General features: G+C 42.4%; 1 protein-coding gene across 6 annotated transcripts in view; it reads left to right on the top strand.

The window, feature by feature from the left end:
- The window catches only part of AMPH (amphiphysin), a 212,523-nt gene that overhangs the window by 50,332 nt on the left and 136,664 nt on the right, over positions 1-25,527 (top strand). Inside the window, exon 1 of one of the 6 annotated variants that reach the window (XM_039524653.1) lies at positions 21,258-21,319. The exons of 4 other annotated variants lie outside the window; for them this stretch is intronic. In XM_039524653.1, the coding sequence (XP_039380587.1) occupies positions 21,317-21,319 (3 nt within the window). In that variant the 5' untranslated portion in view covers positions 21,258-21,316. Of the gene's footprint in view, positions 1-21,257; positions 21,320-25,527 lie in introns of those variants that run through there. One more of the 6 variants, XM_039524655.1, reaches the window with a different exon arrangement.

The raw sequence follows: 25,527 nt of genomic DNA, 5'->3' as shown, positions 1-25,527 counted from the left end.
TTTTTCCTTGAAGTTTAGGGATTTTGCTGTGTCAGTTTGTGACCGGTTACTTCTTAATTGGTGTTATCTTTTGATGTTAATATTCCAAGGCACCTCCGAGAGGGCCATTCTGTCCTTTTGATTTAATTAATTGTTTTGTTTTTAGCGGTGCCAGCCTCCACCTCAGGGTCATCAATTTGCCTTTCCTCAGTTATGGATGTGCATTGATGGTTCTTTGGCGTTGATAAGTCTGCTAAATTTGTTTACTTCTTTTTTTTCACCATCTGGCTCCGACAATGGCCTTTACCCCCTTTTTGATGCATGCACTTCTCATTTACACAGTCTTTTACAGAGACCTTCAAAGATATACAAACAGCAGTGTTTTATGTTGTGCAAAAAAGGCATTAGAAATTAAACCTTACTAAATTTCGTAATTAAAACAGTTAGCATTGTGGCTCGGCCCTTCAGCATTCCTTTAATTTAATTAACATAGAGACAATATATGACCCTGTCTTTTACTTACTAAATCTTAAAACAAAGAAATGACTAGAGGAAAGTTTATAATGCATATAGGAAACAAGACCCTATCTTTTATAATACAACTTATTCTAAAACAAAGGATGACCATAATCAGTCATAAGGACTGTTCTGGTCTGTCCCTGCCTTAACATCAGTACAGAAACTGGCAGTTTCTACCAGTGCCCCAGAGGGTCATTCCTTTTTGCTATTCAAATAGGGTGGCTGGCAAAATAAACTATGGCCTTTAATACAAATATAAAATCCTACCCCTACATCTGCCCTCACTTCTACTTTTGTAGCCCAACTGACTTGGGAACTGTTCAAAATGTTTTGTTCAAATCTGTTTTTTTAGTGAAAACATAACTTTTTTTTCAAAACCAAAAAGTTCTATGAAAAGTTTCCAGTTTTTCAAGTTTTTTGGTCAATACCAGACATTTCAAAACTTCATTCTTTGGCTTTTCAATCTCCCCCCTCCCCCTTTTTCCTTTTTGTCATAATGCAATCGAGTGAGAAAGGTCCACAATTTGCTTGCTTTTTCTCTCTCTCTTTCTTGTCTTTTACCACTTTTTTGTAACTTTCCCAAACTTCTTCAGCTGAACTATCACAAGGCACCGCTTGGGGTGCATTTTTAATTCACAATTTTTTTCTTATCCCAGTTGCCTACGAGGGCCACAGTTTGGAACCTCAAGAGCAAATGATCCCCAGGCCAGCCGCAGGTTGGACTATGCATTGGACTGTGATCCTTCACAGCTCCTTTTAGGGGATATGACAGTACGGGCGAGGGGGTGTGGGAACACCTAAGTAAACAGCAGGAGGTTAAATGGGCTAAGAAGAGAGTGAGTGACAAATAGAGCCTTTCAGACATAAGAATTTATGGAGTTCTGAGATGTGTTAGAGTGAGTCAGATACTGAAGCAAGATATCACTTGGTACATCAGGCACAATGGTATTCAGCATAGATGTAGTATCATGGGCAAAAGCGTGCCTCCTTCAGAGCTTCCTTTTATCTTATTAGTTCCTCACAGAGGACTTCAGAATTTGGTATAGTTCTTCCAAATCAGGTTGCATAGTCATTTGGCTGAAATGAAATGAGTCAATGTACCAGAAGAATCTTCCCTTCCATTACTGTGCAAGCAAATTGCTATCATAGCTTTTTTCCAGTTTGAAAGACTACTGAGCTCATGTATGTCACGTTTCACCTCAAGGAACTTAGAATCAAAGGGAAAATAAAATGAGCATTGGTTTTCTGGGAATGAATAAATGGTTAATGTAGTTCAGTGTTTCTCTGTTTCTCAGATGTTACAACCACATGGATTAGTAATGCTGGAAAATATTTAGTGTTCTCTTATGTGCAAAAGGAAAGGGTGAGGGTTACCAGGAGGTAAATATCTTATATCACAAGAGGTAAAACCATCACTGATTCTCGTAAGCCATGTCACCCCACATCTCTGAAATCCAGTATAGAAGAGAGCAGTGTTGCAGCCATACAAAAATAGTTGAGTGGGGATGGGCAAGAATGGGAATGCATGGGTCCTGCTCTGCATTGAGAAGGGCATAAGCCAAACAGTAAAAAAAAACAAGGGAGACTCATCTTCCTTATATTGTAGCCTCGTCTCTCATGATTACACCTGTGAAAAGCAGGTGGTGGAGAAGCAGCTACAGCATGAATCCCAGGAGGAGCTGTGGCAGCATCTGCAGAGCAGCCCTCTGCATTCTCTTCAATGCAGGCTGCAGCTGTAGGTCACAATCTACCCCTATCTAGTTGTGTGCTTCAAGTGGACAGAGAAGTTCCCATTTGGATTCACCCATCTGTGACTTGTTTTATGGGGGTGTCAAGTTTATTATAGCCACCAGAATCAGGACTGCCTTTTATGGTACCTGAATGTACTTCTTCAGTCTCTGATTAAACTGTCCTCTGAACCAATACAGTTACTCTTCCAATATTGTTTATCCTTTTACATTAGTTTTCTTACCTATTATATTAGCAAGAGGAATTTTGGAGTTACCTTTATGACATTTGATAGATTGTAGGCCAATCTCAACTCACAATGGTGTCAGTAGCACCAAGAATGACCTTAGGCCAAGGATTGCATATTTGATAATGATAAAGCAGTGTTGAAGGCTTTTACAGGTGAATGCAATATTCTGCTATAGTGGAAGATAAGGAGCTCCCTGTTTTGTCCCCTTCTGAAGCACAAAAAAGAAAGATCAGGGCACAATCTCAGTGTTAGCAGAGTCGCAAAACCACAAAATCTACCTCACTTTTGCATTCATGATCCACATGCAAAGGTTATGTATAAGCTAGTATACATTAGACCTTCTTAGATCTACTTACACTTACTGAGGTATAGCTGAGTTCTAATCTAACTCGGTGTAATTTACACTCTGAGGGGCTGGAATAACATGTTGGTGAGGATTATTGTAAGATACACTTTCTTAGAGCCTCCTGCTAGCTGCCCGCCTGTCTTAAGACCCCATTTATTTGTGAGTTGCACCAATTTATACCCCATTTTACACAGTGAGAGTGGGCCAAGATTGGTAAATGTGTGAGTGTCTAAGTCAATGCAACACATGGGAGGGAGGGAACGGTATGTTACATTAACTCTGGTTTAGATTCACTTACTTTGATTCATCTAGTGATTTCAGTGATTTTGAATGGGTGTGAGGGCAGAATTCAGCTAGTATACTATAAGAACAACAAACAGTTTGAGAAAATATATGGTCTGTCATGTGACTCTTCACCCCAGATCAAGAGAGATGAAAATATCAAAATAATCTCTAGGAGAATGGATCAAAAACTGTTTTTCAAAGGCAGATATTATCAAAGGCTTTAACCTCCTGAAGGCAGAAAGGGCCATTTGAATGGGCAAAGGCTTTATGAACAGAACAATCTCATGCCTCCCATAAACACTACAGGTTGGACTTTAAACCTTCATCAAATACAGAATTTGTACTCCAGGCTGTTGTTGGTCCTTAGTCCTATTATATATAATGATACTCTTTATGTTTGAGAAGAAATTTTAATTATCTGAGTATTTTTCCTGACTTTGATGTTTGTTCCTATTTAAATTGAAGTCTCACTATTGGCTGCTCTCCTGCGGGAGAGCTGGAGGTGAGCACTGTGGAGAAAAGACATTTTGTAACCTGCTAGTTTATTTTCTCTCAAATAGCTTAGCTATGAATTTGGACCCACCCCACTGATATAAAGTAAAGGTGCAATATTAACAGCAGATTGCATGTGCATTTCAGTAGAACACGGCTATTAGGCAGTAAAGACAGGTAAACCCATTGCAAATTATGCATTTTGCAAAGCAGTGAGAACATCAGCACATAACACAGCAAAGGTAATAAATATCACCAAATGTACTTTAACTGATTCTGACCAATATAGGCCAATTTTAATTATTTATTATAAAACTTCATAATATACAAGTTAATGTTTTGTAATGAATTGCATAAAAAAAGGAGAGAGACCATAGGGCTATAGCAAATCACTATTGCCTCTGTTATTTCTGTTAAATCTTCCCTGAGAGATAAAGAAAGATGGACCGATATTTTTGTCCAGGTGTAAAGATTAGCCGAGTATGGACTAGCAAGGTTCTATCACATCACAAAACAAACAATTTCAGGCTATTGATGTGCTGGTGTAATTGGAAATGAAACTAAGGTGAAAGGGAAAATTGAAGGAGGTAACGTGATTTGCCCAGGTAAGTGGCAAAGCTGGGAATACAACACAGGTCTCCTGACTCCCCATCCACAGGCCTACACATCTCTTACTGTGTGTATGGACAGAGCCTATTTCAGCTGGGGCCTCCAAGCATTGCAGTAATACAAATAAAAATTGCAACAAGGAAAATACTATTCTGGAGGCAAAGATTATAGGTTGGATGATATCCCCTAGCCTCCCCATGTCTTTGATTTGTTATGGTGAAGGACTGTATGATTCTATAGTACAGAGTTAGCAAAAATCTTATTGTACAGATGGGAAACTGCCGGGTATGTGTGCTCACAGGTAACAGAAGTAATTCTTCACTGAAGTCACACTAGTGTAAAACTGGGGTGAGATAAGAATTGGTCCAAAAATATCACCAGTAAGACTGTGTTATGAGAGTTGTCTTTTTAGTACACAGATTTTAAAGTGTTAATGAAATGAAATGGGATGTTACTGTGTTTTCTGGAAGCTCTGTTGAACTTTTTCTTCCTGCATTGACATTATGGTCTGCTAATGAAGGTCTGAGCATGAATGCTGCAAAATGTAAAAAAAAAATCTATAAATATTTATCCCTCATACTCTTGAAATTGAATGTTGTCATGACTGTGGACTTGTTTTTAAACAAGATTATGTTTGTGCCCATTTTAGGTAAGAGATGCACCATTAGAATAATTGATCCCTGCAGGGAAACATCACGAAATACTTTTTTTTTTAACATTGTGTGACTTTTGCATATCTGATAGAATCTATTCTTCCTTGGGTGCACCTGTGTAGCTCCCCTTAATGCTAATGGAAGCTGTGTGTACTCACATCCAGAGAGATAATTTACCCTCTGTAATGACCATAATATTCTCCAATCAGAATTTTTTTTAACCATAACTGGTAAACAAAGCCCAGTATTTAAATATGAATTGTAAAAGTATTTTTCTCCCTATAATTTTCTCTATCAGAAAAAAAAAGGTCAGTTAAGGCTATTTCTGGGTCTGGGTTTGCATTGTTATGAAAAGACGGAGAGGAGGGCACAAAGAACCATAGGGAGACCTCAGATACAGTCACTGTGTGCTTCTCTGGCAATGCACAGGTACCATAAAGACACACAAATTGGACAGATGGTGATTCTCCTGGCATAGGGAAACCACCCTAACTTTGAGTTGGCCTCAGACTTGTGCTGGGGGTCCAAACCATTCTGTGCTTGGGATTGGAGAAGCACAAAGGTAGTGCAGTGCAGTGCCCCACTCTCTCATATCCTTTCACAAGGCCCAGTGTGGTACTGCTGTAGCTGGTTTATCTATAGTGTCCAGATTGTGATAGAGAAGGGCCAAGGTTGTGATCAGGCACCACTTTTTATTGGCTAGTGGAGATGGCAGGGCAGAAAGGGAAGTGGTCCGTTCACCCTTTTAAAGGGACCACCCTCCACCCCCACTTACAATCCCTTGGAGCTGCAACAGACAGTCTGAGGATGGTGCATCATCACGCTGCACCCAATGTAGGGCTCTACCTTAAAGGCACAATGGCGCCCTTAACTATTTAGTCCAGGGTAAACTACTTCTTGCATAGCAAAAATGGCATGCCACTGATTCTGCCATGACTGTGCCGGTTTAGTGCTGAAGGTTTTCCTCTTAACCCTGTTCATGAAGTCAGAATCCATCTTATTTTGATGCATGTGTGACGCCCATTAAACCAAACAACCTATGAGTGGACAGCAAGATCAGGATGTACCTAAATGTATGGCCTGTAGCCATCTCCAGCAGAGAGACTTTGACATTTATTGGGCAAATACCCCTTTGGTAGTAAAATCACTGAGCCACCCCATCTGCTACTGGAAGCAGAATAAAACTGTTTAACTGATTACAAAATACATAGCTACAGTGGACCAAATTCTTCCCTCATTTGCACCCAGGTAACCTTGCCAGGCTCAATGGAGTTGCCCAGTTGTAAGGGCCTGATTATGCAAGTTGAAAAGTACCACATGAAAGTGCAAAATGACTTTTACAGGAAATGCTCAGTATCTCTCAGGATTGGCCTCAGACATTGAAAAATTTAACCAACACTTACCAGCTGAAAAACTAAGAGTACTCACCAGGGCTAAATACACCAGTGCCCCTTACCAAGTCACGTCCTCTCCCCAACCATGTCTCTTCCTCTCCAGTCTGCCACTGACTGGGTGCCCTCTGATGTCTTTGCAATCTCCCTGACCTCACTTTAAATGAGGGCAGAGTTTGGCCAACTATGTTTCCACCCTGAATTAAAATGCAGTAATTAATCATATATTTCTATAAAAGTGTCAAGCTAATCCAGAACTATTGAAGTAAATGGCTAAAATTAACAGGTCTTTGAATATTTTTAGTGCTACAGGTTAGATTACAAAGAGTTATCCAAAAGAATGTAGGTAGTGCATATTCTGCATGTCATCACCATACTTAATTTTCATTGTATTAGTTACTGTGGAGTGAAGTATATTCATATGCTATTGTTGTTGATAGGTAGTTCGTAGCTGTTTTTTTCTTGCTTTTTTTAAACATCAAAGCAAAGCCAGTGAATACAATTTCAAACTGAAAGAGCGCCTCTGAAAAAAGTTATCCCTAAAAGAATTATTTGTTTTCTCAGTAGCAGCATATTTATTTTTAAAGGAAGACTCCTTGCCAGGAAATTGCAATTGTAGGTTTGTGATTGTACAGAGCTAAGAGGGCTTAATGGGTTCATTTTTTGGTAGTTTGTTGGAAAAAAGTCTAAGAAACATGTTTATGGTACTTTTAACTAAGTGTCCGTTAACCTTAAAATGTCTAGTTCTTTATTAATTTGTTTTTTCATCTTCAATTTTCCCCCAAAATGTTCTGATTTGAGCAGAATACGTACAGATAGAATAGATCATTTTAAGGAGAAAAGAAAATGGGGATCAAAGGATCATTAATAAACAACTGGATTTAGTGGAGGAATACCACCATTTAAATCTTTTATTCAGGTATAATAATTTGCACTTAGAAATCTACTTAGGCATGGTCTACATTTAAAAATTAGGTCAATGTCGATCAGGAATGTGAAAATCCTAACCCCCAGCATAGATGTAGCTAAGTCAGTGGAAGAACGCTTCTGTGGACCTAGCTGCTGTTACTCAGGGAAGTATAGCTATGTCGGCATAGTCTCTGTAGCATAGAAATACCCTTTGAAATCAGGCTGTAGATTGCACTGAAAAAGACAACAGACTGACCCTTGAGTTCTGTTTCTGATGCTGCCACTGATGTGCTGTGTGACTCTGGGCAAGTCATTTAAACTCTCTGTTCCTCAGCTTACCCATCCGTAAAATGAGTGTCATGACAGTACTTAGATATCTTATAGGATGATGAGAAGCTTAATTAGGGCTATGTTGCAGCCAGGGCTGGCTCTAGGATTTTTGCCGCCCCAAGCAAAAAATTTTTTGGCTGCCCCCCCTTTTTTTTTTCGTGCCCCCCAACCCCTCACCAACTCCACCCCTTCTGAACCGCTTCCCCAAATCCCCAGCCCCGCCTCCTCCCCCAGGCGTGCAGCATTTCCCTCCCCATTGCTTCCTGGGGGCCCCCACGACCTCCCACCCTAGCTCACCTCCGCTCCGCCTGCTCCCCCCGGTTTGCCGCCGCTCCTCTTCTCACCACTCTCTCTCAGGCAAGGGAAGGTGGAGAAGTGGAGCAGCAGCGCATTCAGGGGAGCAGGCGGAGCAGAGGTGAGCTACGGTGTGGGGGGGGGCGCAGGAAGTAACAGGGGATAGAGGAACCACTCCTATCTCCAGCTCACCTCCGCTCCACCACCCCCGAGCGCCGGCCGCTCCACTTCTCCTCCCTCCCTCCCTCCCAGCCTTGCTGCACAAAACAGCTGTTTTGCAGGCGGCAAGCCTGGGAGGGAGCGGGGAGAAGCGGTGCAGCAGCGCGTTCAGGGGAGCAGGCGAAGCAGAGGTGAGCTAGGGAGGTGGGGTGCAGGAAGTAAGGAGGGGTAGAGGAACCGTTCCCCACTCCAGCTCACCTCCACTCCACCGCCTCCCCGAGCGCCTCCTCCCTTCCAGACTTGCTGCTGCAAAACAGCTGTTTCACGAACAGCAAGCCTGGGAGGGAAGGGGGAGAAGAGAAGTGGCTGCTGGGCACTCAGGGGAGCCGGCGGAGGCGAGCTGGGGCGGCAAGGGCGGCAAGGGCACTTTTTCCCTATGCCCCAGAGTTGGCACCTATGATAGCCGGCGCCAGAATGCTGCCCCTAGAAATGTGCCGCCCCAAGCACCTGCTTGTTTTGCTGGTGCCTGGAGCCGCCCCTGGTTGCAGCTTGCAAAGCCACTACTGCATGAAAGGGATTGTGACCAATCATTACATGAATAGCTGTAGGCATTCCACCTGCAGAGGAGAGAGAGAGAGAGGCAGCATGCCTTGAGGGGGGTAGATGGGCTATGTGTGTTAGAATTACAGCAAGCCTTCCCTCTCCCCCACCCCTCAGTGCCAGCCCTGAGAACCGCCAGCTGATTTTAGAAAGGGGCAGGCCCATAGGCCTCCTTTGGATTATCCAGTGCCCCTTGTGCTGCTATAACTGCCTTGTGTTTGCAGCCAGCGAACACAAACACCGGGAGTGTAGTTGGCATTTGTGTGGATGAATAAGAAGGAGAGTTTCCTTCCAAACTCTTCCCCCAGCCCAGCCTTGCATATTTGAGCAGAAGGAGCCAGAATCTGACCCTTGATGTTTGTTAATTTCCTTGAGAGCTTCAAGAAAAAGCCTATAACAGTCAAAGGATCAATGGTATATTTCTGCTTTGAAGTAGTATTTTCATAATCACAGTCAGTATGATTTCTTGACCCATTTTGCTGTGTGCTGTTTCCCAAGTTAAGTTCCTGTAGGATGGATGGTGGGCAGTGCTTTGTGAAACAAGAGATTTGTGACACCTCAGTGAACCAATGCCAGGTGCATGCCCTGAAAGTTTGAATTCAAATACAACACACTTTCTTGGTGTTCATTTTCATTGCCAGCTTGGGCTTGCACCTTCACTTTCCCTTCTTAGTCCTCTTATGCAATTTTTCATTGTGAGGTTCAGTCCAAAAGGAGAAACCTTTTGGTTTTGTGTTACATTTCAGAACATACTGAGTGCTAGGGTGACCAGAGAGCAAGTGTGAAAACTCAGAAGAGGGCTGGGGGATAATACGCATCTATATAAGACAAAGCCGAGAATATCGGGACTGTCCCTATAAAATGGGGACATCTGGTCACCATACTGAGCGCTGAGAGAGAGAGGAGGAATGTGTGCCTTTGTGCCTGTGAGAGAGAGAGACAATGTGAGAGAGGAGGAGAAACTCCAAAGCCAAACACTTTTTTTCTTTTTGGGCACTTGCAATATGCGGCTGAATTAGAGCTAAATGATGTGGCTAGTGATGTATTCTGTTTAATATAAACCCCTGAGATTGAGAAAAGGTTTAGATTTTTCACAGCTCTGATTCACACATCCGTTACATAAATCCCTGAGAGAAAAAATGTGATCTGGGAGTTCACTCATAGGTTTTGCCTAAGACGTTATTTCCTTCCTCTTCCCCCCCTACCCCCATCTCCACCTCTTCCCCTTCCATGCTAAGACTTCAAAGTTTCAGTGAATCTCTACCGCTTTCATCGTGGGTGTGGGGGTGTGTGTGTGTGAGAAATTTTAATACTTTTCTTTTCTACTGTTACTGAATGTGATCTGAATTTTTGCTAGCAATCATTAGCTTGGATTCATTGGCAACTAGTACTTCATAACTCATTAATGAAATGCTGTAAGTGTGAGTGGCTAGGGTTGCTCCTCTGAGGTACAAAAACCCTGGAACGTCTGGGATCATCCTGAGCTCATAAAACTGGACCACCGGGAAGGTATACTGAGCATCTTTGCAGATTTCCCAGGACAGCTACCTCAAAAAAGGGATGATGCTGGGAAAACCTGAACAGATGGCAACCCTAGGCTGTGGAGAGTTGTCTGAAAAGCCTGTTGAATGAATAGCCTTGATAATTCAGGCCTTTCCTAATCCCACAATAAGAGCTTCAATACATAGTTGTACTTAATCCATAACTCCCCCACCCCTTTATGGCTGTGTGTGGGGGTAGGTGTAAAAGTATGATGTAAAATGTTATACAGTACTGTGATTTCTCACATGAGACTTATTCCATATGAAAAGTCTAGATCGTCAATTAATTGTTACTCTTGCTGTTGGCTGTTACTAAGGATGGAATAGGCATATTTTGCATCAGTGGCCTGATCTCTTGCAGCCATTTTCTTTCAGATGTTTCTCCATATTACCAACTTGTAGTTTATTGATCATTTGACCCTGTTAAAAGAGAGAGAGAGATGGGGAGAGAGACATTAAAACAATATCTTGTCCTTCTGAAAAGGAAACTTAACTGAACCAAACTTTAGGGAAGTAATGTACAAAGAATATGAGACTGCTGTGAATCATTCTCATGAGAAGCCTTAGAAATCTGAAATTACTTTCCTTTACCTCTCTGTGGGCCTGATTTTTGTTTATACTAAGGCCAACATTAGCCTCCCTGAGAGTACAAATGGGCCTTAGAGTAGGTATAAATGAGAACTGGAGAATGCAAATGTGTATTTTAATTACACCTGAGTGAATAATTAATTGTGAATAATATAGTCTCTTTTTCCACCAGCATAATATGCTTGACCAGATATGCAATTTCTTCACTTATTTATTACTCAAATGTATTTTTCAATGAAGTCCTCAAAATGTTTCCTCCAGCTACAGATTAATGTCCAAACTTCATTCCGTGTTCCTTGAGTGCTATGTTGCTTCATCTTTTAAAGCCCTGTTTACATGAGATAATTGTACCAGTTTGACTTTAATTGATTTTTAAACCTGTTTATGTAAATTCGTGTCCACCCTGTGTGGACAGTCTTATTTTGGTTTAGCTTAAACCAATAATCAACTTTAATTTAACCAGAAATAAGCCTGATTTAAACTGGAATAAGTGTGTCCACAGGGGTGTTGACACTTAGTTAGCTAAATTAGTTTAAAGTCACATCTTTATTTAAACCTTTGCAGTATGTCAAAGTGCTCTACATATGTTTTAGTGAGTCGTAGCAGGGTCCACACAGCAGGCTAGCATGCTGTAGATTTACACCCTGGCTTGTTGTGCACCAAGTCTCCATGTAGCCCAATATAGTATTTTTTGTTGTTAATTTAGAACCCTGCAGGTTTCAAAACAAATCAGAACACCAAGGTGAACATCCTTGTCGGGAACATCCTAATGCGTTCACACTTTGGCTTGCCAGTCACTAAGTTTCTGTGTAGAAAAGCCCAAAGATTTCAGTCATGCTAACAACTCTATCAGCTGGTTAGATGTTTCTGCAACAATTTTTAATTTTTTAATGTAAACTAAGGTCTTTAGCTGAATTCTTTCACTAATAGCTATTCCAACCAGTAATGTCCATCATCCCCATATACTGCATAATAATCAGTATGAGATGTGCTATATCAGGGGTGGGCAAACTACAGACCATGGGCCGTGTTCAGCCCATCAGATGTTTTAATCTGGCCCTGGTTCTGGGGCTTGCCCCGCTCAGTGCGTGCTGTGGCTCTGCGCGGCTCCTGGAAGCAGCGGCATGTTCCCTCTCTGGCTGTCCCCGTCACAAGCGCTGCCTCTGCAGCTCCCATTGGCCGTGAACTGCCTAGCAATGCTTCCATGTAGGAGCCAGAGGGGGGACATGCTGCTGCTTTCAGGAGCTGCTTGAGGTAAGCACTGCCCGGAGCTTGCACCCTGACCCCCTCCCATGCCCCAACCCACTGCCCCAGCCCTGATCCCCCCCTCCCATCCTCAGAACTCCTTGGTCCCAGCCCGGAGCACCCTGCTGCACATCCAAGCCCTCATCCCCAGCCAAAGCCCGCACCCCAACCCTCAATTTCGTGAGCATTCATGACCCGCCATACTATTTCCATACCCAGATGTGGTCCTCGGGCCAAAATGTTTGCCCACCTTTGTGCTACATGGTTTTCATTCTTCCAGTGAAATATCTCTACATGAGCTGAAAATGTCCATGTCATTATGTGCTCAGATACCAGGTTGCTTTCATGGTCTATAGCAGGGGTTGGCAACCTACAGCACGCGTGCCAACTTTTAATGGCACGCTGAGGTCCCAGCTGCCGGCCCCACTCAGCCTGCTGCCGGCCTCGGTGAAGGGACCCCCAGGCTGGTAGTGGGCTGAGCGGAGACGGCGGCTGAGACCCCGACTGGCAGGAGTCGGTGGCCAGAACCCCAGACTGGCAGCAGGCAGAGCGGGGCCCCGGCCCTTCTCAGCCCACTGCCAGCCCAGGGTCCCGGCCGACGGTCCCGCTCAGCCCGCTGCTGGCCTGGATGGATGGAACCCCGGGCTGGCAGCAGGCTGTGCTGGGGCAGGGCACTACAGGCACATGCTGCCCCTGTGGCCATTTGCCTGCAGATGCAGTGACCCACACAGGTGGCCAGGAACAGCAACAGCATAGGGCAGGGACCCATCCACCATCCAGGTAAGCTCTTTCCAACTGTACTGTCCCCAGCCCCAGCGCAACAGCATAGGGCAGGGACCCATCCACCATCCAGGTAACCCAGCTCCAACTGGTACTGTCCCAGGCCAGTCCCAAGCCCCCGCCCCCCCAGGACTTCCCCCCTACACACACACATCCCAACCCCCTGCTCTGAGCCCCTCATGCCACCCAAATCATCCACATCACCATACCTGTAAGAAATTTAAGTTACTTTCACCCTTCTAGAACCCTAGACCAGCAGCAGACTGAGTGGAGCCAGCCTGATCCTGGCCTCGACCCAGCGCTCTCAGTCACTGCGCAAGGATCATACTAAACTGATAAGATCTGCATTTTAATTTATTTTAAATAAGCTTCTTATTTATTTTAAAAACCTTATTTACTTTAAATACAACAATAGTTTATTTATATAATATAGATTTATAGAGAGAGACCTTCTAAAAATGTTAAAATGTAAATTAGAGTGAACTTATAGACATAGTTTATATAAAAACTCTCATGCCTCACCTTCCATCCCGATGCACACACTAGAAATGGACCCAATCCGGACACTAGAGGTGAGATTTTCAAAATTGCCTTAGTGGTTTAACTAAATGGCACAAGTTCCATTGAAAGTCAGTGAGACTTGTGCTCTCAAGACACTGAGCGCATTTTGAAAATCCTATCCTAGACAGGAAACCATACTGACACTGAGTTTACTTTGAAGAAATGATACTTGCTGTTACCTCCACTCACTGAAAAATTTGCATGACCTGTAATGTATGTGAATGAGATAAGTATCCCAATGACATATACCATCTTAAAAACTACACCTAAGGCCTGATTCCACCCTGGCTGGCAGCTTGTGTAATCTTTTACCCATGTGCAAATTGAGTACAAACTCAATAACTCATTGAATAACTCATATGAATAAAGTATCAGAGGGGTAGCCATGTTAGTCTGGATCTGTTTCAGTGAATGTGACATGCATCCGAGCTCATGCTCCAAAATGTCTGTTAGTCTATGTTGTATCCTTAGCAATCACTTGAGGCCAGAGAGCAGACAGCTAACCAAACCTCCATTTTATTTACAGAGACAGAAGTAACAAAACCCATGACAACCAAATACACAACATATTCCTCCCCTAATAAGAACATCCCTAAATAAAACACACACTAAACTAGAGAAGGAGGGTAGACTGCCTCCATTCTAACTAAAGATCCAGCCGATGAGGAGGCCTTCTGTCTCTAGGTGGATTAGTGAGGAGGTGGTATCAGCTAATGGAGGAGAACAGTCAGGAACAGGTGACTCATGATTCGGTGTCTCACCAGGAGGGTGAAGTCAGACCCTCAACTGCAGATGGGTCCTGAAGACTGGCATGACCTGGCAACAGCTGATCTACATGTCGCCGCCAGGTAAGATTCTCTGCAGTCCAAACAGGTCCTGTTTGAGTGATGACTGTGGGACCCATTTAGCTCTGGAAGTATAATTGATGACTTGATATTGCTGCTGATGTTGCACAGTTTGTCTGGGTTCAGAAGATTTCAGCAGATCAAAGCAAGTGCTGTCATCCCATCATTAGAAAGGCTGCATGAGGTGTGTTTCTATAGGAAAGTAAGAAGGTATCTAGACGCTTTGAATGGAGTGTTGTCCATTGTCTGCACAAATCTTTCAGCTAATCCGATGATATGGTGCTGACATGATGTGGTGTATCCCATTTGCCTTCATAAAATTTTGAAACTCCTGAGAGTTGTTCTGGCAGACCAAAACGACTAAAGAGTCCTCGTAGTTTTTGGATAGTACTCTCTGCAGTAGTGGACTGCATTATAGAGACTTCTGGCCATTTAGAATGGGCATCTACTGCCACCAAGAACATGCTTCCTTCAGTTTTCAGGCCAGTCCCATGGGTGTATTTGCCTTCTCTTCAATAGCACTGTCCAATCTAGGCCACCAAAAATACACTATTCCACAGTGACCGGAATGTAGCTGTTCTAACACCTGTGATCTGAGGGTGGTGGAATAATGACATGCCTCCCCACAACAAACAACCAGATTGGACCGATAACTCCCGTCGCCTGGACATGTAGGGAACAAGGTCGGGTGAGACCGGAGAGGTTTGTCGAGATTTTCCATGCATCACCAGGTCCATAACTTGGGATAATACTTCTTTATCTGAGCAGCAGTGATGGGTGTATTCTCTACCTGTTCAAAGTAGAAGATTTCCTTTTGGGCATTATCTTGATGTTTGAGAGAGGCCATCTGCATTGCCGTGCAGTGGATTTTCGATATTTGATTTCGTGTGTGTGCAGAAAGTATCAATGCCCAACGTTGAATACGACTAGCAGCTAATGGGGAATGCCAAATTGATGTCGGAGGTCGATGGTCTGTAAGAAGAGTAAACAACAGGTACTGATGAAACTTCCTAATTCCAAAACAATTCCTAATGCCTCATGTTTTTTTTGGCGCGTTTAGTTTCTGCTTTGCTTAGAGTGATGGATCAAAGTGCGTTAGAACTTCAGAATTTAACAATGCATCCTTAGCTTTGTTAAATGCAACATCACAGGCTTCAGTCCACTTCCAGGCCTTGTTCTGCCCAAGGAGCTCATGAAGTGGTTTTAGCAGTGTGGCTAACTGTGAGATGAACTTTCCATAATAGTTCAGTAGTCCTAGAAATGAGCGTAGCTGGCTTACATTTCGAGGTGGGCCTCCACAATAGCTTTAACTTTTGCAGGGGCCTTATGAAGACCTGCAGAATCGATGATGTGTCCCAAATATTCAACAGAGGGCTTGAAGAATTCACACTTGTCTGCCATACTCTTCCAGTCTTTGTAGGGTAGCCTCTAAATTCTTTAAGTGATCCTCTTCATTTCTTCCAGTGACCAGAATATCATCCAGATAGCACTGAACTCCTGACAAGCCACACAAGATCTGGTCCATAGCTCTCTGGAACACGATGTTATTCATGAGTCACAATAGTCAACAGCTCTTGGGACTTTTCATCGATGTGCATCTGTAAATATGCATGACTCAGATCAATCTTACTGAACTTTGTCCCCAGCCAGGCCTGCGAAGAGGTCATCGATTCTGCACACAACACTGGGTTGACAGTGACTTTAAAATCAGAGAGCCATCTTTCTTCACGATTGGAACGATAGGAGTGGCCCATGAGCTATGGGTAACTGGTATTAGGACTCCATTGGTGACCAGGCGCTCCAGGTCTGCTTCAACTTTTGGCCTGATGGCATATGGCACAGTTCCAGATATTTTGGTGGACTGCCAGGTTTAATGTTCAATGTCACAGTGATTCCCTTCATACTTCCCAAATCATCTCCAAAAACAGCAGCATGTTTCCTTAGTATAGGGGTTAGACTGGTTTCTTCTTTAGTCATCCGGTGCACTTCTGCCCAGTTCAGCTGAATCTTGCCAAGACCTACCCATTAAGGCTGGGTAGTCACCTCTCAAACAGTGGCAATTTAGCCGCCTGTCCATTGAGCTCCACCTTAACATCAATAGTGCCCAACATGGGCACAGCTTTTTTGTTGCCTTAAACGGAAGATGCTGTAGCTTTTCCTTATACACAGTCTCCGGAACCAGCGAGACAGCTGCACCGGTGTCTAGTTCCATAGTATTCATGTGAGCCCACTGCCAAAGACAAAACATGCAGTGGCACTTCCTCTTGTGAGGAGGTGTCACCTTGATCATCCTGGGTCTGCTCTAGGGTATGCAAGGTTCCTCTTTGTCGGCCAGACCACAGGCCTCTTTTTCTTTTGTTTACAGGCATACTCAATGTGTCCCTTTGCCACAGTGTCGACACACCAGGTCCTTACACCAGCATTCTGATGCCTGGTGACCCAGCATTCTTGACTCTGCACTGTTTTGTGGGTCAGTTCTTGTGACACTTTTTGCACCCTAGGGGATGCACCGTATTGTGCCTCCCTTGTAGCCAGTTCCATGGAGACAGCAATATCAACAGCCTTCTGTAATGTAAGCTGAGCCTCTGTCATTCACTGCAGAGGCCACACACTAACCTGTCACGCAGGGCATCATTTAACATCTCTTTAAATTCACAGTGTTCTGCTAGCTTTTTAAAAATGGCTACAAATTGTACAACTGTTTCATCTTCCTTTTGGTCTCTTTTGTGGAACCTATATCTTTCAGCAATTACCAGTGGTTTTGGGGAGAAATGAGACCCCAGGATTTCCACAATGTCACTGTAAGATTTAGTCTCAAGCTTAACAGGGTGCAGTGAGCTACAACAGTTAAGAATATTGGCACCTTCTTCGCTTCTGTAATGTCATTTGCAATACCAAAAAGCTCAAAACGCTCAGTATACACATGCCACTGCTCTGTATTCTCATCAAAAGGCTCCAGGGGCCTGGTCAGAGTAGCCATGATTTTTAGTTTCACTTTCACAGTCAGTGCAACAAGCAGCTTTTTTTCTTTGTTTGGTCTTTACCTTGACTTCTACTTCCTTCTGTTACTGGAGCAGCACCAGGATCCCACCCTCGTCACCAGTGTTGTATCCTTGGGGCAGAAGCAATCACTTGAGGCCAGAGAGCAGACAGCTAACCAAAACCTCCATTTTATTTACAGAGACAGAGAGCGCACTCAGCCGGTTGAAACCGGCTGAGCTATCCCTTAATAGTCTAACTCAGTTGCCATAGTAACAAAACCCATGGCAACCAAATACACAACACTCTATAAGGTGCCACAGGATTCTTTGCTGCTCATATGAATAAAGTCTGCATGATTATTAATCACAAAGGCTCTGATTCAACAAAGCACATAACTTTTAAGCATGAGCTTAAGTGCCCTTCTTGAATAGAGATGCTTTTCCTGAATTAGGGCCAAAGTTACTAAAAGTCTCAGCTAAAACTCTAGTCATCATTAACTGTCTTTTTTGACTTTCTTTTACTGGTACTTTAATAACACAGTTTCCCGGTTCGTTCCATTCCCTTACTTTTGTTGATATTATGCATTGATTTTTAAAAGCCAGCCTTCCTTTCTGTGACCTCAATCTCTGGGCACAATTAATGTTACTGAGACATGTAACTACCTGTTGTGCAAGCACAGCTAGTTATGAAGGGGATCCATAACGGCGCAAAGAATCTGGACCATTCTCTGGTCTGATGGGGTAACAGGGCATAATACCAGCTTACCCTAACTCCTAAAGAGATAGTTACGGCACAGTGGCACATAATCTTCCTGTCTTGGTCCCCAGAGTACAAGTTCCTAGGAGGAAGAGCGATGTGGTCTACATCCTTGCCATTTCCAGCTGCTGGAGGAGACTCTTGAGGTCAAGATGTAGTTGGGCACAAGATATAATAGCTCTGAGGCTGCTCTCAGTTGTGCCATAGCCCCAGCCTATCTTTGATCTCCCTCCAGTCCAGTCCTGTGATGAGTGAAGCTTGAAAGGTTCAAAACAGAGGGCTCAGTAAAGCTGAGTTAAAAATATGGCCCTGTTTTCATAATAGGACCTGTCTTTGAACTAGATAGACATGGCATTTGTCTCTGTAGCTGGTGATTTGGTATGTAACTAAGATACTTTTTTAGCTCTCATCTCTGTCACCTTCCTCCGATGCAAAAGCCCAAACATGCTGAAGGCAAGTGAGAACTATAGACATTTGACACTACCTAAAACATCAAAAATAATTGGAGATCTTTTTGGACTCTGCTTTTCAGCAACAATCTAGTCTTGCATCTGTACAAATTAGTCTTTTTCTATAATCTATATATTGTTAATTGGGCTCAATTTTATGATCAGTTGTAGTAATATATTCTATAAACTGAACACTATGCTCCACCATCAGTACAGCCAGTACCTTTTTCAGGAACAAAGTATACACATTTCCAGCAAGAGAACTCTATAAGTAGTGTTCCAGGCTGATTTTCACATATGGGTTATTGTCCAAACTTATCCTTTCCTGGGGTATGCCTTTGTTAAATTAACTTACATTAAGAAGATAAACCATGGTTTGTATTTAGCTGTTCCTAAGTTTTCTTCCCTGAAGGAATCCTCTGTCTATAGTTCTTTCAGTCTTTGAGAAACTCTCAACCCTTTTATATTCCTGACTAACTAATGAAACCCACCTGGTACAGTTACTAGGGTGAATCAGCAAAATAGCACTGTATCTCTGTGAAGGGTCCTAGTACCAGACACCAAACAGACAGACACAGTATATTTGTTTGCCACGTGATGTTGCCTTTCTCAATGGTTACAGTAAAATGGGAAAACAATTGAATAGATTCCTCAGTCCCTCACCGTTCCTTTTGCAAGAGCACACTCCCTTTTATATAGGGTTTATCACAGGTAAAGGAGGAAAAAATGTTGTGGGAAACCCTGGTTAAAATATTGAAAGCACCTCTTAGATGCAGAATAAAAATTCCATTCTGTATTATGAACTTTTACTGGAATATTTATGAAGCATTTGTGTGACATGATTGCAATGTAATCAAGATAAGAAAGCGCTTCCAGTGTTTATGTGACAGTTGGTCTACTGTTTAGCATTAAGACATTTTTTCTTTATTTTCTTAAATAATCTCTTCCTCACAGATGTGGTGATTGCTTCCTATTTAATAATCAGGGGCGGCTCTAGCCATTTCGCTGCCCCAAGCATGGCGGCATGCAGCAGGGGGCACTCTGCCAGTTGCCGGTCCTGCGGCTCCGGTGGACCTCCCGCAGGCTTGCCTGCGGATGCTCCACCGAAGCCGCGGGACCAGCGGACCCTCCGCAGGCACGTCTGCGGGAGGTCCACCGGAGCCGCCTACTGCCCTCCCGGCGACCAGCAGAGCGCCCCCCGTGGTATGCCGCCCCAAGCACACGCTTGGTGTGCAGGGGCCTGGAGCCGCCCCTGTTAATAATACAGCCTCTGTTTTGAAGGTACCATTTCTCCTCTGCTTCTTCCTTCAAGATTTTCAAAACGATGGTTTACTCACTAGAGCAGTAATACATGTTTCTCCTTCCTCTAAGATTGTGGAATAACCTTTCAAGGGAAGGGGTAGGAACCCCATCACTTGAAGCATTTAAAACTAGACTGGTTGAACAACAGACAACATACTGGAGGGAGCAATCCTACATTGTCAAGAATGATAGGGGGTCCCTTCTAGATTTAAAAGATTTGATTCTATACCATTCTCTTTCCATTTTGCATGATATGAAAAACTCTAACCGAATTCCAGATCAGTGTTGTTGTCGTCCAGCGTTATCCTCTTATTTTGTGGAGAAAGAGTTAGGGAAAACATTAAAGGCTCCATAAATAATTGCGTGAAGACAGCAGCATGTGCTTCAGAAGAACTGTATATTTCTCACTGGGGCCATATATCTGTTATTGCATAAAAATCTTGCACACTGATGTGGATCATGCAGTAAAGTTTCAGAAATTTCTAATGTTTTCCAAGTATGGCTGTATTCTGAAAAAAAAACCCACTCTGTGAAAATGCCATAGTTGAGTTCCATGCTTGCTGTGTCTGTATGATTTTCAGATTAAATCTACTCAGTTTACAAAAAAACCAATAGTTTTCCTAATTGACAGCATGGCATACTTAATCTGAAAGTCAGAATGGGTTATTTCTGTTTACACATTAACAACAATAAAGAACTTGCAATTGGAACTTGCTTAAAGTGTGTGAACAATCGCAGAACAGAATAGAATCCAGTGTACTCCTTCCCATAGATGTATAAGCACTGCAGTGCTAAGAGGAATGTAATGTAGTGAAAATGTATTTTATTGAGAAAAATAAGCAGCTATGACTTTGAAAGGCACAGAGAGTAGATCTGTTGAGTAAAAATGTGCCATTTTTACCCTAGAATTATGCTTTAATAAAATAATGTTCATGTCTTTGGTTGACTGGGGAATTATGATTAGTGTTACAGAATCTTGCATGGATTCTCTCAGAGATTCCTAAAATGTATTAAAATGGTTGGCTGGTCAGATTGGTCTGTCCCAAAATAATTTAATCACTGTGAATGATGCAGTTCTCACCTCAAATTTCTGTTAAAATTCTGAGATGCCACTGTCACATCATCTTGCAATACATGGAACACAGCCTCCCTTGATCTCACAATAAAGACTTAGCAATGTGGTACTTTTGGGACAGATTAGGAACCAGTCACCCTTTCTGTTATGCTTTATTGCTTAATGAAAATTCTGCTGTGCCATATGTTTTTGAAACACCATGTCCTTATGTGCTGTTTGCTGGGTTGACTGTATTTAGATTTGCCAGTGTACGTGCCGCTCTGCAGTACTTCATAATAAGCAACGAGAGGAGATCTGATTCCAAAAGGAGTAAGGGCTTATCTTCATTGCAATTTTAACTCAAGTATTGCCCCATATCTTGAGTCCCACCCACTCACAAAACTCCTTCACTCAACTGTGGTGGTGTTTTTAACTCAACTTGGCTGGCCCATCAGGGAGTATAGGCTACAGCTGGAATTAGCACAACTCATCAGCTGCTAATGCAGCTTGTGATGCTGCTACAGTCACTCTGCTTCTCAGTTGCTATTTGGAGGTGTGGTCAGTTTTATTAGGCAAACTAGGTAAGCTATGGAAATCTAGGATCTTTAAGATGGAGAAATGACTCAGAAGTGATGTTGCACTAATGACAAAGCTAGATGTTCAAGTGGCATGGTAAGGAGAAAACTTAACTGCAATAAGGGTCATCTATAGGATACAAAAATATAATTCCTACTTTGCAGAGTCCAAAGCAGTAAGTAAGTATGACATCCTTGAAGTTTGAATGCAGTTAATTTTCCAGCCCCAGATGTTGCCAGGGCTTTTCAAGTATTTGAAAGTTGTAGTTGAATTTGTGCAGCTTTGAGGAGCTGAATTATTTGATGGGGAAGTAAGTAGCTTCTTGAATAGTAATGCTTTAAAGAAGTTTTCATTTTTAAATTATGGTTCAGAATGGCACAGTTGGATTTTGATTGATGCTTGTGCAAACTATTCTGTCTCAAAGCTCAATTTCTTATTCATTTTTTTTCTGGCAGTGGCAAGTTTTGCTGCAACAAATTCCAAATTAAAAATCTGAAAGGTGTGTCTGTGCAGGGGTAAATTACATCCAGAAGGGGGACAATGGCAAGCAAAGTTAAAATTGTGGGGGAGATGGTTGGCTAGACTTCTACATCCATATTTAGATATTTTTTTTTGTGTGTGGAGCACATATAATTTGCAAGGCACTTTAGAATGTAACTGTTCTTGTAGTAAAGCTGGCATATTGAGTATTCCCACTGTGATTCCCGTGCAGCTGACATTTCTTAATGCTGATTAGGGCACAGTGTCTCAGAGATCTTCAGTAAATTGCTCTGATCTGGACACTGAATGCTTTTATCTTTTTTACTTTCTTTTATCAAGCTGCTTTTTGATTAATGTGATTTGCACACAGTAATTTTAGGTACTTGCACAAACCTGAATGGGGTTCTAGACTCCATTAAAGTGATTTCTGTTATGGAAGAGCAGCCTACCCCAGATATCTCTGTGGTCCTCTTTTCCTGACGTTCTGTTTCACTGATTCTTTTTATTATTTTAAATCACTGATATTTTAATTAGGGCTGTCAAGCAATTAAAAAAATAATCATGCTGTTAAACAAGAATAGAATACCGTTTATATAAATATTTTTGGATGGTCTCTACATTTTCAAATTTATTGATTTCCGTTACAACACAGAATACAAAGTGTACAGTGTTCACTTGATATTTATTTTTTATTACAAGTATTTGCACTGTAAAAAAACCAAAAGAAATAGTATTTTTAATTCACCTAATACAAGTACTGTAGTGCAATCACTTTATTATGAAAATTAAACCTGACAAATGTAGAAGTACATTTAAAAAAAACCCTGCATTCAAAAATAAAACAATGTAAAATTTTAGAGCCTACAAGTCAACTGAGTCCGACTTCTTGTTCATCCACTCAGACAAACAAGTTTGTTTACATTTGCAGGAGATAATGCTGCCCACTTCCTGTTTACAAGGTCACCTAAAAGTGAGAACAGGCATTCACATGGCACTATTGTAGCCGGTATCACAAGATATTTACATGCCAGATGCGCTAAAGATTCATATTTCATGTTTCAACCACCATTTCAGAGGACATGTGTCCATGCTGATAACAGGTTCTGCTCAGTAATGATCTAAAGTAGTGCGGACTGACTAATAGTGCGATGTTCATTTTCATCATCAGTGTCAGATGCCACCAGCAGAAGGTTGATTTTCTATTTTGGTGATTCGGGTTCTGTAGTTTCTGCATCAACATGTGGCTCTTTAAAGTCTTCTGAAAGCATGCTCCACACCTCGTCCCTCTCAGATTTTGGAAGACACTTCAGATTCTTAAACCTGGATCGAGTGCTGTAGAAATCTCATATTGGTCCCTTCTTTGTATTTTTCAAATCTGCAGTGAAGTGTTCTTAAAATGAACATGTGCTCTTAAAATGAACACCCAAGACTCCCATAACATGAAATATATGGAGGAATACAGGTAAAACAGAGCAAGGGACATACAATTCTCCTCCAAGCAGTTCAGTCACAAATTTAATTAAAGCATTATTTTTTTTAATGAGTGTCATCAGCATGGAAGCATGTCCCTTGGAATGGTGGCTGAAGCATGAAGGGGCGTACGGATGTTTAGTATATCTGGCATGAAAATACCTTGCAATGCTGGCTACAAAAGTGCCATGCAAATGCCTGTTTTCACTTTCTGGTGACATTGTAAATAAGAAGAGGACAGCATTATCTCCTGTAAATGTAAACAAACTTGTTTGTCTTAGCAAATGGCTGAAGAAGTAGGACTGAGTGGACTTGTAGGCTCTGAAGTTTTACATTGTTTTGGTTTTGAGTGCAGTTATGTAATAAAAAAAACCCTCTACATTTGTAAGTTGCATTTTTACAACAAAGAGATTGCACAACAATACTTGTATGAGGTGAATTGAAAAATACTATTTCTTTTATCATTTTTACAATGCAAATATTTATAATAAAAAATAATATATACTTTGATTTTGAATACAACACAGAATACAATATATATGAAAATATATATGAATATATATTCAGAATAAAATATATATGAACATGTAGAAAAACATCCAAAATATTTAATAAATTTCCATTGGTATTCTGTTGTTTAACAGTGTGATTAAAACTGCGATTAATCATGATTACTTATTAATCTTTTAAATCGTGGTTAGTTTTTTTGAGTTAATCGCATGAGTTAACTGATGGAGTTCGTTTTCTAACAATATGCTGAGGTATAGGGTTCAGTTTTACTCTGAACAAGAGTGTCATCTACTAAATGACCAATTCCATTTCCTGCGGCATTGAGGATTTCCACTGAGGTCACCAATCCAAGTACTGACCAAGCCTGACCGTGCTTAGGTTATGCAGTCTGACAAGTTCACAGCATATAATAGTGTGGCTGCATAAAATAGTGTGGTTCAGAAGGATGGACAGAGTGGTGCCCTAATGAAGTGTGTCTCAACTTTTTCAGGTTGCCAAGTTTTTCTTTGAAGTCAAATATTTTTAGTCTTATGTTTACTATACAATTATCAGTGATAACATTGATAAGCCTATATAATTCTGTGCGAGAGAGAAAGGGGGTGGAGGGCTTGACCTTGAAGGGTAAGGGGCAGGGCCGGCTCCAGACCCAAGCGCGCGCTTGAGGCAGCATTTTGCCGGCAGGATGGCAGCCGGCTCTGGCGGACCTTCCGCAGTCTTGCCTGCGGGAGGTCCATCGGAGCCGCGGCTTCGGGGGACCTCCCGCAGGCATGACTGCGGAGGGTTCGCTGATCCCACGGCTCGCATGGACCTCCTGCAGACGTGCCTGCGGAAGGTCCACCGGAGCCGCGGGACCAGCGGAACCTCCGCAGGCACGTCTGCCAGAGGTCCCCCGGAGCCGCGGGACCGGCACCGCCAGATCGCGCCCCGCGGCGCGCCGCCCTGCTTGGGGCGGCGGGATTCCTAGAGCCGCCCCTGGTAAGGGTATAATGGGAATGGGAGAGCTAAATTTTCGTTGCTTTAGATGGTAATAAAATTTGCAATACCTTGCAACCCTTCTGTGATTGCCTGTTATGACTGGCAAGTTGAGTGACACTGCCCTAATATAATAGATTACCTCCTTTTATTTTCCTCATCCTTCTTCAAAGCTGCTTGAACTGAATGTCAGTCACATGGAGTATGAGTCAAACTGAAATGAGACTGGTGGAAAATGAACAAGGGCTGGGAGTGCCAATGTAAAAGTCCTGCTGTGTGTTCAAGGGTTTTTCACAATTTCTACTTAACTTGATATGGGGCCTAACAAATGCAGTAGCTTTCGACATGTTTTGATTTGTATTTGACAGTGTTTGCATTTGATTGTTAGTAGGAGAGGAAAAATAATCATGAATTTTAAAAAACAGGTGGTTTGTTAGGTTCTTCTAGTATCACTGCTTGCCTAAGTTCCTCAAGAGCAGAAGTGAAACTGTTTTGGGAGACACCTTGGGGAGATTTCCCCCCCTCCCCCCTCCATGTGGGATAAAACTTGGTTTGATATTGGAACCAGAGCTTATATATTCCTATACAAAGGAGGAGTTCCTGGCAGGTTATACTTATGGGCAGAAGACAGTGGCAACGTTGTCAGAGACATATGTCTAAAGGTGTTCTAACCATCCCCGTGTAGAACGGGACAAGGAGATTATTTCCAATTACTGTTAATTTTGGTTGCGACAAGTTAACTCAAGGTGAATTGCAATGCATTTGATTAATGTTCTGAAGGGTTATTTCTCCTCACTTTGGAACAGTTGGTATATAAATAGTAAGGGCCAGACAGGTTTAAAAGAGATCATCCAAGACACTATTGTGTGTAA

The sequence above is a fragment of the Mauremys reevesii genome, linkage group 2 (assembly GCF_016161935.1).
Source record: "Mauremys reevesii isolate NIE-2019 linkage group 2, ASM1616193v1, whole genome shotgun sequence".
NCBI lineage: Eukaryota > Metazoa > Chordata > Testudines > Geoemydidae > Mauremys > Mauremys reevesii.
Note: the sequence above shows the minus strand (reverse complement) of the source record. Positions and strands in the feature narration are given on the sequence as shown.